This window comes from Anas acuta, chromosome 1, assembly GCF_963932015.1.
Source record: "Anas acuta chromosome 1, bAnaAcu1.1, whole genome shotgun sequence".
Classification (NCBI taxonomy): domain Eukaryota; kingdom Metazoa; phylum Chordata; class Aves; order Anseriformes; family Anatidae; genus Anas; species Anas acuta.
The window spans coordinates 81,289,959-81,304,901 of record NC_088979.1 but is presented as its reverse complement, the minus strand read 5'-3'; the positions used below and the strand labels follow the sequence as shown (position 1 = coordinate 81,304,901).

General features: G+C 41.7%; 1 protein-coding gene across 1 annotated transcript in view; it reads left to right on the top strand.

Annotated features, from left to right (window-relative positions):
* Positions 1-14,943, top strand: part of WDR4 (WD repeat domain 4) — a 20,753-nt gene extending 5,810 nt beyond the window's left edge. Inside the window, exons 6-11 of the mRNA XM_068685059.1 lie at positions 2,297-2,357; positions 3,691-3,789; positions 9,482-9,546; positions 10,668-10,851; positions 11,758-11,827; positions 13,839-14,943. Of these exons, the coding sequence (XP_068541160.1) occupies positions 2,297-2,357; positions 3,691-3,789; positions 9,482-9,546; positions 10,668-10,851; positions 11,758-11,827; positions 13,839-14,017 (658 nt within the window). The 3' untranslated portion in view covers positions 14,018-14,943. The remainder of the gene's footprint in view (positions 1-2,296; positions 2,358-3,690; positions 3,790-9,481; positions 9,547-10,667; positions 10,852-11,757; positions 11,828-13,838) is intronic.

The following is a 14,943-nucleotide window of genomic DNA, read 5'->3' as shown; positions in this document are numbered from 1 at the left end:
TACAAAGACTCCAGAGCCTGGGGGTTGTCAGCTCAAGACAGGCTTAATCCTAGGAAATGAGAAGCTTTGTGGTCTGAACAGCCACTAATCTAATGGCAACTTGATGCAGAGTGTGGAGATCAGACTTGGAGGTTCCATGGTAATACTAGTTTAAAAAAAAAAAAAAATCCAAACAAATAACAACAGCACTCTTTCTGCATGGATGTTAGACTGTAGTGAGCTAAGGGCTATAAAATGGTGCCGTAAAATAAATCCCAGGAATCATGCTTTATTAATGTAGTTTCCCGGTCTTTCTAGCAGCTGAGAAAAGGAGCATTTTTTTGAGACTGTTCTGTTGCTGGGGGCAAAAACACTTCTACATGTAGAAGGGTATGTAGAAGATATGTCATCGGGGATATTCCTGTAAAACTTCATGTTGCCATGGTGCCTAATAAAATACAGGGTTCCCTCTGTACAAAAAAAATGTCAGAAAGGATGCTCTTTCCCTTCCCTTAATTTCTTCTTCCTCATGAAGTGAAGGTCCTTTTATTACAGTGATCTGAACAGGAGAAGGTGGCAAGGCAACCTGCTACCTACGCTGACATGATTCAGGTGCGCTCTGACCTGCTAGGAGACCAACAGGGGATGTCCTCTAGCTGGTGTGTCATTGCTAGCCTCCAGGAGGGACTGTACTCTCCCTTTTCTTCTCAGTAGCTCTCCCACGAAGAAGACTCAAATGGCAAATAGACTTTAAAAGTTCCTCTATATTTTACTTCTTAAAATGTTTGTCAGTTGTGCTGTTTTCAAAGTCTCGAGTTTGCCCTCCTTCTCTGTATAATTTTGTGGACTTTTGGAGGGTTTTTTATTGTTGAGGGGTCGTGCAGTCCTGTTGTCTTATCCGCTGCTAAATTTTGAAGTCCACAGCAACGAAGTAGAAAAGAAGACACGACCCTGCATAGGGCACAGAACACATTTAACTCTCCTTGGCTGGCTGCTGACTTAACTTACCCAGCAAGGTTTTTTAATAGTGCATTTAGGACACAGACTAATTTGGGGTACCAGTCTGATTTAAATAACATCATTTGGTAGTCTAACCTGGGTAGACTTGGCGTAGTGTAACAGCAACAGGCTGCTCATGTCAAAGGTCTCAGTAGTCTTTGATCAGGTAGGTTTCTATAGCATATTTACACAGCCACGTCTGATCTTTCCCCCTACTACATACACAATTGTACTTTATAATGAACAGTGCTTGACACTCAGAAAGACATTTTTATACTGGGACTGTTGTGTCCATGCAGGGAGTTCATCAGTGGCCACACAGTGGAAAGGCACTTAGCGTAAATTGGTTGATACACAAGTAAAAAATCAATCTTTAAAAAAGGAATGAATAAGTAAAGGATTACATAAATCAGCTGTTGCTCCTGTCTTGTTTCACAGTCCTGGATTTTCTTAGTTTGGTGGGGTGTGTGGTGATCCTTGTTGGATCCGTTATGCCTCCATGTGCTGCTATTGCTGCTTTGTCATGGAAGTTTGTCATTGTAGTGACCCAAATCTCTTTTTTCTTTTTTTTTTTTCCTTTCTGTTTTTTAATGGCCTTAAAGTTACGCCTTTTTTCAAAAGCAAGACAGTCCCACTCAGGTACTGTTCTGCTCAGGGCACTGCGTTTTATGTTGCTGAGCTCTAAGATAATAATAAACTCCAGAAGTTGAGGTCCTTGTTACTCAACACAGACAAGTGAATGTAGACATAACAATATTACATGCTTCTGAAAAACAAGCTTTCTGTCTGAATGCAGACACTGGTGGTAAATTGCCACATGCTTGCTTTAAAAATTTGTAAAAGATTGAGTGTTCTCCAACTGTGATGGGAGAGAGGTGGTAGCTGAAAGCTGAGTCATCACTGTTGAAGTGTTTTAAAAGCATCTGTTTATTTGTGGTTTTAATCTACATCATGAATTGAGGAAGGGGAGCCATGCTATCAGAGTAAATCTATCTGCCTTGGATTTTTTTTTTTTTTTTTTTTTTTTGCCTAAATACTAATATTTTCATTTGGGAAGGAGTCAGTAGAATGCTTTGAGTGCAGGTGGGGAAAATTATTATTTTGTTAAGTGGATCAGTAGTTTGAATAGTGTATATACTGTACCCAGGTACTGTAGAAGTACTTTTTCCTTCTCTAAAATGGCTCATTTGGAGAACCTGTTTTTTTTTTTTTATTAGAAGATTCGCTTTAAAATCAGTGTTTTTTTTCTCATTATATGTATTTAAAGATCCCAGAGTGTCATGCAAGAGAGCTCATAATTTGACTTCTTTCCCTTTAGGTTTGTAAGCAGAATATTAGCAGTACCCAACTATCCTGATCTGCTGTTGTCTGCTTCTGGGGTATGTATTGCAATTTCTTCCAAAAAATATTTTTCTTGGAAGTTTAGACTTTAAAACCATTGTCTGCCTGTGTTTTCCCCCAAGTCCCCTGGGACGCTCAGTGTAATTTCTCATGGCTTCCAGCTTGCCTTCTCTCCCCCTCCTTTCCTTTCTTAGCTTTCTTTTCAGTGTTTAGTCATTCTATTGCTGGAGCATAAAAGCCATTTACAACGTTTATAGTGAAGCTAGCTTCTTATTAGGAACTTCAGGATGGAGAAATTGCCAAGTCCTCGCTATTTCTTGATCATTAACTCTTGCTTTGGAGCACAGACAAATTCTAATCATTGGACTGTTTAAACAACTTTGAGGCAAATGAATATTATGCCAGCCTGCCATGATAATGAGCATCTTAAGAATTAATGGCCTTAGAATCCAAGCTTTTTTTTTTTACGGGTTTTGAGATGAGAAATCTGTTCACTCTCCCACTTGCTTTCCCCTGTGAGACTTATTCTGAAGTATGTCCTCATAGTATGTCTAGTGAATGTTGTGTAGAGATTGTCATCCAAGCACTGTATAGTACTGCACTGCAATTGAAGAAGTGAGTGTTTTCACCCCTGTCAATCCTTCTCTTAAATTGGTGGGATCCTTTTGTCATGCCAGACCTGTAGAGGTTTGAGCAACCTGTAAAGAGCAGATGGAGTTGATCTAAAAGAAGGGAAACAATAGTCTTTGTATCCCAGACTTCCAGAACTGCATAGGAAGAAGGTAATATTTTCTGTGAAGATTGTAGTAATTCTTAGCATTTGGTTTCAACTGCTGCTCTTGCTTCACTAGGGCTCTTGTCTCTTGTTCCTCTCATCCTTCTCTAAGCAACTGTACCATTAGTGCCGTGTAGCTCTGTTTCATTCTTAGCAAGTTCTCTGGAAAAACAGTCACTGAAGAGAGGTGTTTAGCTTCTCTCCAGGAGGTTACCAAATCAAATGAGAACTTGGGTGATAACAGGAGCAGGGGTGGAGAAGGGCAACCAGAAAGAATTGCTGCTAAAATGTTCATCACAGTATTGCTGTGCTCTTTGTGCTATAGGAGACGGACTTGAAATGTGCTCTTGCAGCTACACAATTTCCACTTCAAAGGGAAAATTAAAGTTAGCATGATTGAATAATTTAGAATTGAGGGGGGAAATGATGTTAATTAAAATGCTTTATCTGCAGCTTGAGGTCTTAACTAAGTGACTATTTAGCAACTTCTGTGAGAAGCTCTTCAGGGAAATAGGGTTTAGCTGTAGGCCACAAGTGGCCACTCTTTGCCTGAGGAACTGCTGGTAATCAACTTGTGTTTTCTTCAATCTGCCCAGGATGGCACTCTGAGACTTTGGCACTATAAAAGCGGGGACGAAGTATACTGCTGCCATCTAAGCAGTGTCTGTGGGCCCGATGCAACCAAAACAGACCAGGTATGGCTGTGTGATAAGCTGTGTGTGTGTCAATGCTTTTGCTGTTCTCTGGATCCTTGCGACTCCCAAAAGTGTTTGTCGCATTTTCTTAGGAGTGCCTCCTTTCTGCCAGTGGGTTTGGAAGTTACATAAGACGTAGAAATTGTTACAACAGCCTGGGATTTGGGGGAAGGAAGAAAGTCCCTTACATTCTTGCATGTGTTTCTAAAAATGCTAAACAGTGACTAAAAGCAGCTGTTCATAATTCTTGCAAAATACAAGTTCTGCAAACCAAAATAAACCTTCACTTAATAACTTCAGAAAACACAAATGCCTTAATCTCTTAGCCAGAAAATATCCTGTAGCACTGGAAAAATCTAAGAAATCAACCCGTTTTTTAAAAAAATGCTTAAATTGCAACTTGAGCAATGCTTTACATTCTCTCAGAGCAAGAAGAAGCTTTGTAATGCTTGTAACCAGTTACCTGAAATGTTACCGTCTGGTGGGATCAAGCTGCTAGGATTGTTTTGGGTTGTTTTGAAGCTGGGCAGTGTCCAAAACAGAAATGTCTGAGTCACAGGTGAAAATTGAATACCCCAGGAGCAATGCTTCTACTGCAGCCTGCTTGGGCTGCTAATGTGGCACGCGTTGGATGTGAGCAGTGGTTCCAGCAGTGCTTGATCTCTCCTTCTGTTACCTCTTGTCACGTGGAACAGCATGGCAAATTGGCAGTGAAATGCACTTGTTCTTGTCCCTCACACCTACATTATATTAAGCCAGGTGCTAATCCGTGGAGTTATTTAAGGGTTGTTTGTCTTACCGCCCATCCTTTTGGGTGCTTTGTTTGTTTGTTTGTTTGTTTTAAACATGAATCTCTAACAATCTTTGTCTTTGAAGACCAGGGTTGTTTCCTTGTTGTTGGGGAATGGGAAACCTATCTCCATTTATAGCTGTTGAGACCAAAACGCCGCAGAATTCATATCCAGGCCGAAATGTCATTAAACAGTTGTCTTTCTTCCCTAGCATTTTGCTGTTGTTTTGGTCAGCCGAAGTCTGCTGTGCTGTGCCTCTCCCAGCAGACAGGAACTAGGGATCTCTCAGAGGTTCCTTGCTGTTCTCATAGGTCTGGCCTGATCATTTTAGTGGGATTCCCAGTTCCTGAACTGGGAGCACAACACTTGGAAGAACCCCATTCCTAGCGACAGACCTAACAACTCAAGTTTGTTTGTTTGTTTGTTTTTCTGAGCAAAAGACATCAGCAGGGCTGTTTTAGTGTTGGGATAATAACATGTAACTTTCATTTCTATTTCATAAGCCCTGAGAGCAGCCACTTGCATCACAGCATGCAGAGCTTAGGTACTGGAACACGTTTTTTTTGCCCTTGAGTCCGTTTCAGCAGGAGTTTGTGATAATACCTATACGGACAATTTAACCTGCTCTTGAACTTGAAAAACATACTTAAAAGCAACTTCTGCCCATATGCATGGGGTCTTTGGCTCATTTCAACTTGAGTGTAGCGTTTGAAATATGTTTTTTTTTTTTTTTAAGTAGCTACTGCTTTTTTCTTTTTTTCATGAGCAAAAAGTGGGTGCAATAAATGAGGTCACAAGACCACCTAGCTGCTATCCTTGCATAGTCTGGGTGCAGGAGGATTTGAGGTAGTAGGGGAAAATTAAGATTGAGAAGACTCACAAAATTACCTCACCATGCGTAGCCTTCTGGAAGTGTCTCAGAGAGTTTAAAAGCCAAAATGCTCTAACATTTGTGGTCAAAGTAGCTAATGCAGGTACATTATTTGATACGCATCGAATCTGTGCCTGCAGTAATGTAGTAAGGCATTTCTTTTTGGGGTAAGAATGTTTTGTTTGTTTGTTTTTTAAATATTTTTGCCTTGTAGCTTTACTGGATCATTGAGGACCAGTAAGCAACTTGCTGTGAAGAACGGAATCGTTTTTAATGTGACTAGATGCTTGGACTGGCTCAGCACTTAGTAAGATAAATACTTACATTTGAGAAGACCTTCAAGATGGTCAACTCCAACTGCCTACCTGACCTACTGAGTCCCATCACTAAACCATGCCCCTTAGTGCCACCTCTGATCTGACGCTGAATCCTCACTCCACTGCTTACAAATAAGTTTATCCAAACGTAATACAAACGATGTAAAAGAAAAAAAGTTCTATTTTTTGAAGGCTTCTGAAGTCCCTTCTACAGGATGCTCTTCATATGTTGATGCGGTCTCTTAGTAGAAAGTTGGGATGCCCTTTTTTTGTTTGAGACATCCGTTTAGCTGCTCCCAGTGTGAGTAAACAGCGACCTAAAAGGGAATACACACAAAGTGTGGGTTAATAAATATAACACATCAGTCGATCAACTGTATTCCTGCAGTGTTTTGCAGTTCCTCTGCCCACTGCATGCATGATGTGTCTTCTAATTGTGGCCTTGGAAGCCTTGGGCTGGCCTTTGCCTTGAATCTGTGTAATTCTGCTTGCTACCAGTTCTTGAAGGCACCTTAAAATCTGTCTCCCTGTAAACCTGGTGCAAATCTAGTTATGGGTGCTGCAGACTCAGTTGGCTTGACCCAGTTGGTATGTGTGTGCAAGAGGCAGTCTCCCGGTGATTACAGACGGATAAATGGCATTTAAACCTTCCTGCTGTGTTGCTGCACTTTTCAGTCAGTACTTCTGTCAGACCAACGCTATGGTTCTAAGTCTGCGTGGTGACCATTATTTAATGCACCATGTGAAATACCTAATAATCAGCAGGGTGGTTTTCTGGAAAGATCGTCCAAATAATATTTTTTTCATAGAGATTGTTTCTGTCTTGATGGCCAGCCAGACCAAAGGAGAAAAGAAGCTTGTGTTTTGCAGGTGTTGTAGTGCTAGAAATGCCAGAGGAATTGATGTCCAGCAGCGGTACTTAGTCCTACTGTGCATCCAGCTGTATCGACGGGCAAGGATCATCATCACAACCGAGTGTGCTATTTATAGTCTGAATTTAAGGTAGCAGACTCTGAAGTCAGCACTTTGTAGGTTGTAGCTGTCACGCCGTCTGCCAATGACTCTGACAACTGAAGATTAGGTGGGGGTGTGATTGTTTTCTCCTTTCCTTTGCATCACATTTCATATTTTTTTTACCATCGATACCCACTATGAATGCACCGAAGCTTGAAGCATAATGATGATGGAATCACCAGTAACGCCGGGCCATACGAGTGCAGAAATGTGAGCATATTTTGGATGGCAGGTGATGAATGTGTGTGCGTTTTGGGAATGTAGGAGTGCTCTTGAGCAGTGCAGTGTTGGTTTCAGCCGCTAGGTTGCAGATTCCCAGTCCGTTTTCCCACTAGAATGGGAATAATTCTCTCATTCCATCATACTGTATAAATATTATCCCGATTCAGAGCTTTCACCTCATTTGATCCTCTTGACTGCAAAAGCTTGTTTAAAGTCCAGAACGTGAATTGCACAACTCCACCCCAGTGCTCCAGTACATTACGTTTTCATAGGGTTACCTTTTCTCACAGGCGACATCAAAAGTTAATTTTAAGGTGTTGGCGGGCTGATAACACTGGCACAGAAATGCTGAATAAGTTAAGAGAGTATCAACTGAACATCTGTTTATCACAGGCTGTTCCTGGAGCTTTTATTTAAGTTAACTGATTTCATAGGCTTGTCCTTGAGCAAGATACTATTCAGGGCCATGCATTCAATTCACCAATTGTTAACTTACCCATTAAAGAAGCATGGGAAGGAAAGATCTTACTACGAAGACGTGTCTTTGTCCAGCTGTGAGTAACATTTGGTTCAAATCAAAGTCTCCTCCTCCCTCCCCCAGTGAAGGGTGGGGAGAGCTTCTGCATACTTTGCATTCACAAAACCTTTTGTCTCTCTGACAAGGCCTGAACTGTGTAGGTGGGCACTTGCTATCACTGCACCCCGAGACAGGCAGAAAGAAACATTGTTAGCAGAAATATATATATTTTTTTTAGTTTAATATCTTGGCCTATTTCCTCAAATGCCTAGAAAACCCGCTGGTGGTTTACAAAGGGGTTGTCAGTTCCACTTTGTAACTGTGGTGTAAGTGGCTCCGTGCTGCAGTAACTGCATTTAGGCGTGTGAGCTGCAGTGAACCTTTCTGGTTCAGCCCACTCATCCTCGTCCTACTCGGTCTTTGAAGCTGCAAGCATTTTTTATATCTCCGCTATACAGGGGGTCCAGGGTCTCACTGCTAAAATACGGAATAACAACTTTGTATTTCTGCAGTGGAGCAAGAAATTAGTCCCTTCTGTTTACCAGAGCTTTGAAACATACCATCCTTTTGATAATGGCTAGTAGAAACTGGCCCTCTTCTGTCCAAACAAATGGTCAAGTGAGAAATATGTACTGCTAGTGGCGTGCATGCTGCTCTTCTTGCTTTCCCCCACCTCCCCTCTAAAGATTGCGTCACACAATGGATTTTTTTTCTCTTTTGTGCTGGAGATGCTCCATGTAACTGGTTTTCAGCTATAATTATGCCATTAATTAGCTTTCTTTCCTGCTGTTGGTTAGTCTTTGAGTAGCTGTGTCGTGTACTGTTGACAAAAGAATTAGCTTCTTGTGTTAAATGTGCTGAGTTGGGCGTTTGGAGGCTGTAGAGCTTGCTTGGCTTTCCTGGATCGATTGCAAAACTCTGAAGTAAGTCCCCTGAGGATTCCCGTACATCAGCTGGCAGCTCAAAGGGTAAAATTCAGCATAAGCTGGTAAGCCAGAGGTTCAGCCTAGTGACCAGTGTCACGTTAGGGAAAGAGGTGGAGGCTGTGTGGGAGGGAAGAGGGGGCCTGAGGACAAGACGATGCATTTTCCCTGCCCTAGGGAGAATAACTCACCACTGCTACAGTACGAAGGTTTTATTAATCAAAATGCTAGTGTTATTGCAGTGTAAAAACATACTTGAGAACCAGCCTTTTTGCCTTTGCAGTCTCATCTTTCACGTTATACGGTAGATACTTTCAAAAAAGCACCCTTGGGCATCTTCTCGCAGATTCTGTGCTCATCTCGAGTTCTTAGTTCCCACTCAAGGAGCCCCAAATTGGCTGTTATGTATTTCAAGTGGTACTGTTTATCCAGCAAAGATACTGCCCTGGTTCTCTCCCAGATAAAACTATATATCTTCTGAATTAGGGTGTGGGTGGTTTTTTTTTGTGGGTGTTTTTCTTTTAATGTGGACAGTGGCCTGAGGCAGTCTTGCCTTGTTCTTCAGAACACGTTCCATGTAGGGCAGCAAGGATTTTGGCAGTGCATCACTATCTTCTTCTTTAACAAGTGTAATGTGTTTATAATCTCCAAGCTGCTAGTGCGATATCCTGGCTAAGCAAACTTAATGCCCTTATTTATTTTTTATTTTTCCCTTAACGTTGCAGGGGAGAATTTTTAAGGGAGGCATGCTTTCCTTCGTTGTCTTCTCTCTTGGTTTGTCTATTGAGAGTAGCTCAACAAAACCTTTACATTTGGTCCCTGTTACGATGGCTGTGATTGTGGGAAGCTTCATTAAACAGCAAACACTGGTACAGAAATATATTTGACTGCAGTTTAAATGTAATTACGTTGCTTAACTTGCTGTAAGTTAAGATACGTGCTAAATTTTAAAGGGTAAGACATGAAATTGAATGTGAGTTTTCTGCTTTTAAGATAGTCTTAATTGATAAGGATGTTTCTTTTTCTCTTCCTATTAGAAATACACCGTGAGAAGAATAGCCTACTGCTGTCAAGGAAGTTATGTTGCTGTTCTGTGTGACTGGTAAGAATAAAGGGAATACTGGCTGAAGTCATCACAGCCCCTGTTAGGGAGGGAACAGCTTTCCCTGTTGGATACGCTAACACTTCCCCTGACTGAAGTGTGTGATACTGTTGATCTCTGAGTGTTACAGACATGCCTGTGGCCTCACAGGAAACCTGAGAGTCCTTTTTGTGCTTGTTCTCTGCTTGAATGCAGAGGTGAGTACGAAGGTTACTTGGCATAGTTAAGTTTTGCAGGACTTGTGATGCCCTTCCCTCACAGGAGGGAACATGAGGTGTTCTGAGAGCCCTGCCTGGCATGCAGGATGTTCAGATCTTGTGTTTGCATGAGGAAAGCAGTCAGGAGCCGAAGGGCCGAGCACTGAGGAACCTTACAGTCCCACTGGCAGGGGAATATCTTGCAGGGATGGACAAAGAGCCTCTCTTTCCACAGCACCTTAATCTTGCCAAGAAAACTGCTCTCACTGACAAAAGCTTGCCAACAGGACAGAGGGAGATTGCCAAACCTGCCCATACAGTGAAATCATCCGTCCCCTCAGTGAACTCAGAGAAGCCTCAGCTTCTCCCCATCATGTGCGCTGCCGGGCCAAGTGGCTCCCTGCGTGGGCATCCAGACCTGCTCTGGAAGTGGAAGCCGTGTCAGCCACAAGCTGTGCCTGTGCTAGTTCTCCCAGGGGCCATGCTGTGCTCTGTCAGGTTTTTATTTCCAGCTCTAGAGCCCAGCATTTCTAAACAGTGTTGTCTTGTCGACCTTGTAAGCCACCCACAAAGGAGTGGAAGTGCTGTGATGTGACCACAGTTGTGCTGTGATGATACACTCCTCACGTAAATCCTGATTAAATTCCCTTTACTACCTTTTCTCTTAAAGAAAAGGGAGTATTGACTTCTTTTTCTTTGATATGACATTTGAAAATCCATTTGACATGTTAGGTATCTACAGCTGCTGCCTCTGACCGCATAAGCAAACTGTATTTGTAGTGTTAGGGTATTTTTTGCAATTTCTAATGGCTTCGCTTTAGCTCAGTTTGGAATTAGAGTGGGTGTTTGTAGTTTGCTGTACAAGTGATGGCAGTAGGTGGATTTGCTAATAATGGTAATTATTTTTTTTTTCCCTCTCAAAAGTATTCCCACAGTCTACATCTTTCAGCTTGATGCCGTTGCCCAGCAGCTAGCTTACAGACAGCAAATCTCTTTGAAACATAAAGGCTGGGACATTGCATTTGAGGAAGCAGGAGATATCTGGATTTTGCAGGAAGACAGCGAAGCCCCTCTTCAGTTGTACAGACCGTGTGATGGACAGTGGAAGGTAGATACTTTTGTTAACAAAACACCATGGATGCTTTGTTTAGTCTTGACCTGGTAACAAAAACAGGGTGAACTGTGTTCCGTGAAAGCTGAATGACACATTTCTCTATTTCAGACTGAGTAGAAGTCTTAGATACTTCTCATTCTACTTCTCTCACCTCTGTATAATGCAAAGCCATTGAGAGCTTGTTATCAGTCTCTTCTCCGGTAAAGCTAACATCTGGCACAGTAGGATGAAGCAGAGCGCTTGTCAGCCATTGCATTCAGTACTTTAAACCATTGCCTGTGCTCTTTGTGTGCTGCACTTGATAAAAAAAAAAAAAAAAAAAAAACAACACAAAACCAGAAAATCCCATTGTGGTTCGCTCAGTAATGCTTCTTGCATAGCCCTCTCTGTGCCTGCCTCTGAGAGATATTTTGGGGTTCGAGGCATCCTGGGATTTTTATTTTTTATTTTTTCCTGTAGAACAAGGAGTCAAAGTTGAGGGATGTGCTAGCAAGCTCTCTGTCATAACCTGCTAAATAACCGGAAGCTCCCTTGTTAATTTTTCAAGTCCCCAGCTAATTGTGTGTTGTAAGGTGGGCTTAAATTACATTTCTAGGTAAGTTCTTTGACACTAATGCGTTCCTTCTGGTATTCCTTATCCTCACAAATTACTAAGTGAGAGTCCATTTTCTTTTCTTTCAAGCTATACCATGTCCCCAGGAACAATGGGTAAACTCAGGACAGGTTTCTGTAGGGGACCTGAAAATAAAAAAAAAAAAAGGGGGGGCCTAAGATTCTGGGGGGTTTCCACTCACTGTCCTTTCACTGTGTTCATCTGTGGCATTTTTCAGTTGGCTGTGATACTCCAGGTTCCTTGTTCATTATGCTCAGAAGCTCATGCAATGTTCCTTCTTTCCCCAGCCTGTACCTGATGATGAAGGATTACAGAGGATGTCAAAATATCTGCGTGACAACTGGACAGTGTTTGAAGGTGAGAAATTTGGCCTGAAGGTGTAAGAACTGCAATTTTAGGTCTGATATTTTTGGAGCAAGATCAGAGTTCAGGGTAGTTCTCTTGAAGCTGCATAATCTTTCAGTTTTCCTTCCGCAGCTCCATCCCTCCAGCTGGTATGGAAATTAGTGTTGGTATTGAAGGGTGTTCAGGTTACTGTTCTCAACAAATGGTGGAGGTATTTATAGGATTAAAACTCTTCTACGTAGACACCTTAGCATATGGTTGTACACAAACACCCTAATACATAGCTGCAGCAGCCTGTCTTACTGCTGTGATACTGAAAACTGTTGTTTGTTTTCTTGTCTGTTGCCTGAGTGTGAAATTTTATTAGAAGTATGGTGGAGATAGCGAGATAATAGCTGCCATTAAGTTGGTTGTGCTTGGCCTTTGAAATGGAAAAGGAAGTCAAGTACCCTTTTGTAAGGGAGAGTGTTTGCATGTAGGTGTTGCAGACTTGGTAGTTAGAGCCAGGCAGGTTATTAAAAGTACAAGGACTGAGTGAAAATGAGCAAGAGAGAAGTAGTAAGAGCAGACAGGGAGAGAGGTTCCCAGCATAATTTGGCAGTGTAGCAAATTACTGTGATACACAGTAGCCTGCTGCAGCTGGGAGAGGAGGACTGCTCAAATGACAGGGTCTATTATCGTTAATTAGTAAGGGGAGGCTCACTTGATAACCACTTACTCCAGTGCAGAATTAGTGCTTGAGAAGGTAGTTACTTCTCTTAAAGGAGGTGATCATTATATTGCCTAAACCCAATCTTCTTAATATCTCTGCAGCCTTCTTTTCACCTTCTCCAGACCTGTTTCATCTGACTGCTGACTGTGTAGGCTCTAAGACAGCTAGGTCGGTCTGAAAGCAGACATTGAACGATTTGACGCTGTGTTGGAACCGATCCCAGAAAAGGCCAGAGCAAGATTTAGTGCAGATTGATCAAGTAGAGAGTGTATCCATTTGAATGGATGTCCAAAATGACAGCGTGCAATTTGTCCCGGGGCCAAAGGCCAGTCAGTTGGTTACTGTGTGAGTGCAAGACCCTTGAAAGTAAAACCGTGTGCTTTGCCAAGTATCGGTGAGGGAGAGTCGGTATGTTTGTGTACCAAGACACAAAGGTGTGCTGTGTGTGTGTTACTGTGGAGTAGCACGCTTGCTTCATGACCAAACCATAATAAATACTGGGTTTCCATGCTCATAAACCATTTTTTCTGGAAGCAAGCAAAGGTAAGAACACAAAGGGTAACTAGAGGTAAAAAGCTTTGTCAGATAGATCCTCTAACAAATTTTAGAAATGTGGACCTAGCCGGCTAATCTCTTGTGGTATTATCTATAAAAACAATGTGAATTTTTTTGTTTCTTTTTCCAGGATGGATAATAGTTGGATAATAGTTGCCTATTGAAACTCTTGTAAGCTTACGGTCCTGGAGATGCTGCGAACAATGTTATACTGCATTCACAAAACTATAGCAAAATCACGAGGGGTGAATGCTTAAAAAGTGCTTATGTGTGTACTGTAGGACAGCACCGTTTGAAGTCTACTGCTTCAGGCTTATTCAAAGTTAGTGCTCTAGGAAAGAAGTCAGCTAAGGACAGTTGCATAGTAATTTAGGCCCTTCGCAGTGTTTAAGCGCGGGGGAAGAATGCCAACAGGATGTCTTAACAATAAGTTGCTACAGCAGTAGTTTTAAAAACAGGAGCCTCGAAGTTCTTCAAGTGTCCAAGAGAATTGTGTGCCTTCTTTGCTCAACAGTCATGTGCCTGCCTCTGTAAGCATTTTTTAGCTTGGTTGCGCTTGGCAACATGAATTCAGGATGGATTCTTAGCAAGTCAGACAGGGCTTACACAGTGTAAATGCTGATGTTTAGTACAGTAGATGGGACCACAGTAAATAAGTTGAAATTTCCTCATCTAGAATTCCAGCACAGGAAATAATTGCTGGGACCATTAAGGAAATTAACACTTGTCTCGTGTTCCTGTTTTGCCCACTCGCAGGATTTGTTGGTGCAGAGAGCTACTACAGCAGCCTCTACAAAGCTTCATTCGATGACACGGCCATCTACCTACAGAGGAAGGAGGAAAGGTTGCAGCAGCAGAAAAAGAAAAAGCAGGATCTGCAGCATGGTTCTAATGGACAAACAAAAAAGATCAAAATAGAAGAACCATCACTATAACACCGCCTGTTGTTAGCTTGTAACTTCTGTCTTGACAAGAAGAACTCATCTGGCTGTAGACTTTTTTTAAAATGTAAAGTGATTTATAGAAGATCAGTTTAAACTTACATTCAGATTCAGGTTTTCAGGTAGCCTGATACAACAATATCCTGCTTGCAGCAGATATTTTGTACGTGTACGTTTCTGACAGCATAAAAGTGTCAGCAGTACAGTCCTAGAAATCTCTAAGGCATGCTATGTGAATATTGGAGATGGTTATTTTCCTTGAAACGGGATTTTCTTTTTGCCTACTGTGTTCAGGCTTGCATTTTCAGGTGGAAGTGCGCTGATTAAAATTGACTTTTTTTAAAAACTTTTTTTTAAGGTCTGATAGCTAACGTAACTAACGTAGTGTAACTGGCTGTGGAGAAGGGAATACTGCAAAATTCTTGTTGTATATGAAAGGTTTTAGCTGAGGCTTAACTGTCTCTGTTTTTACCCCTTATCTTCTTTTTACCTGGTAAAGCTTCTGCCTAGCTTCTAATCCAATGCTTCTTTATACAGGAAGGAGTGCAAAAACAGATTTCGTACACTGGAAAGTAAAAAAGTGTCAGCTTTGTACTATTGGATATTGGAAGATCCTTCTGTTGCAATATGATCCTAGTGCCTCTGCGAAAATTATTTGAGAGGCCTATGAGCAATACTTTGGAGTGCATTCTGCTTCTTTCAACAAGTACTTTCATACTGCAGTTAGCCAAGAAACACATCTTTTGGAAAAGTTAACCAGCAGGAGCCTTGTGGGGTCACTTGTTGCTCCTTCGCGAGGCAGAAGGTGCCATCTGTTAGATGAACGTGTATCATGTCTGTGTGGAATATGATATATTTCAGCTGAGACTGTAAAACCAGATGTTGAAATCTGTACAATCCATTAAAAGCATTCAGAATTA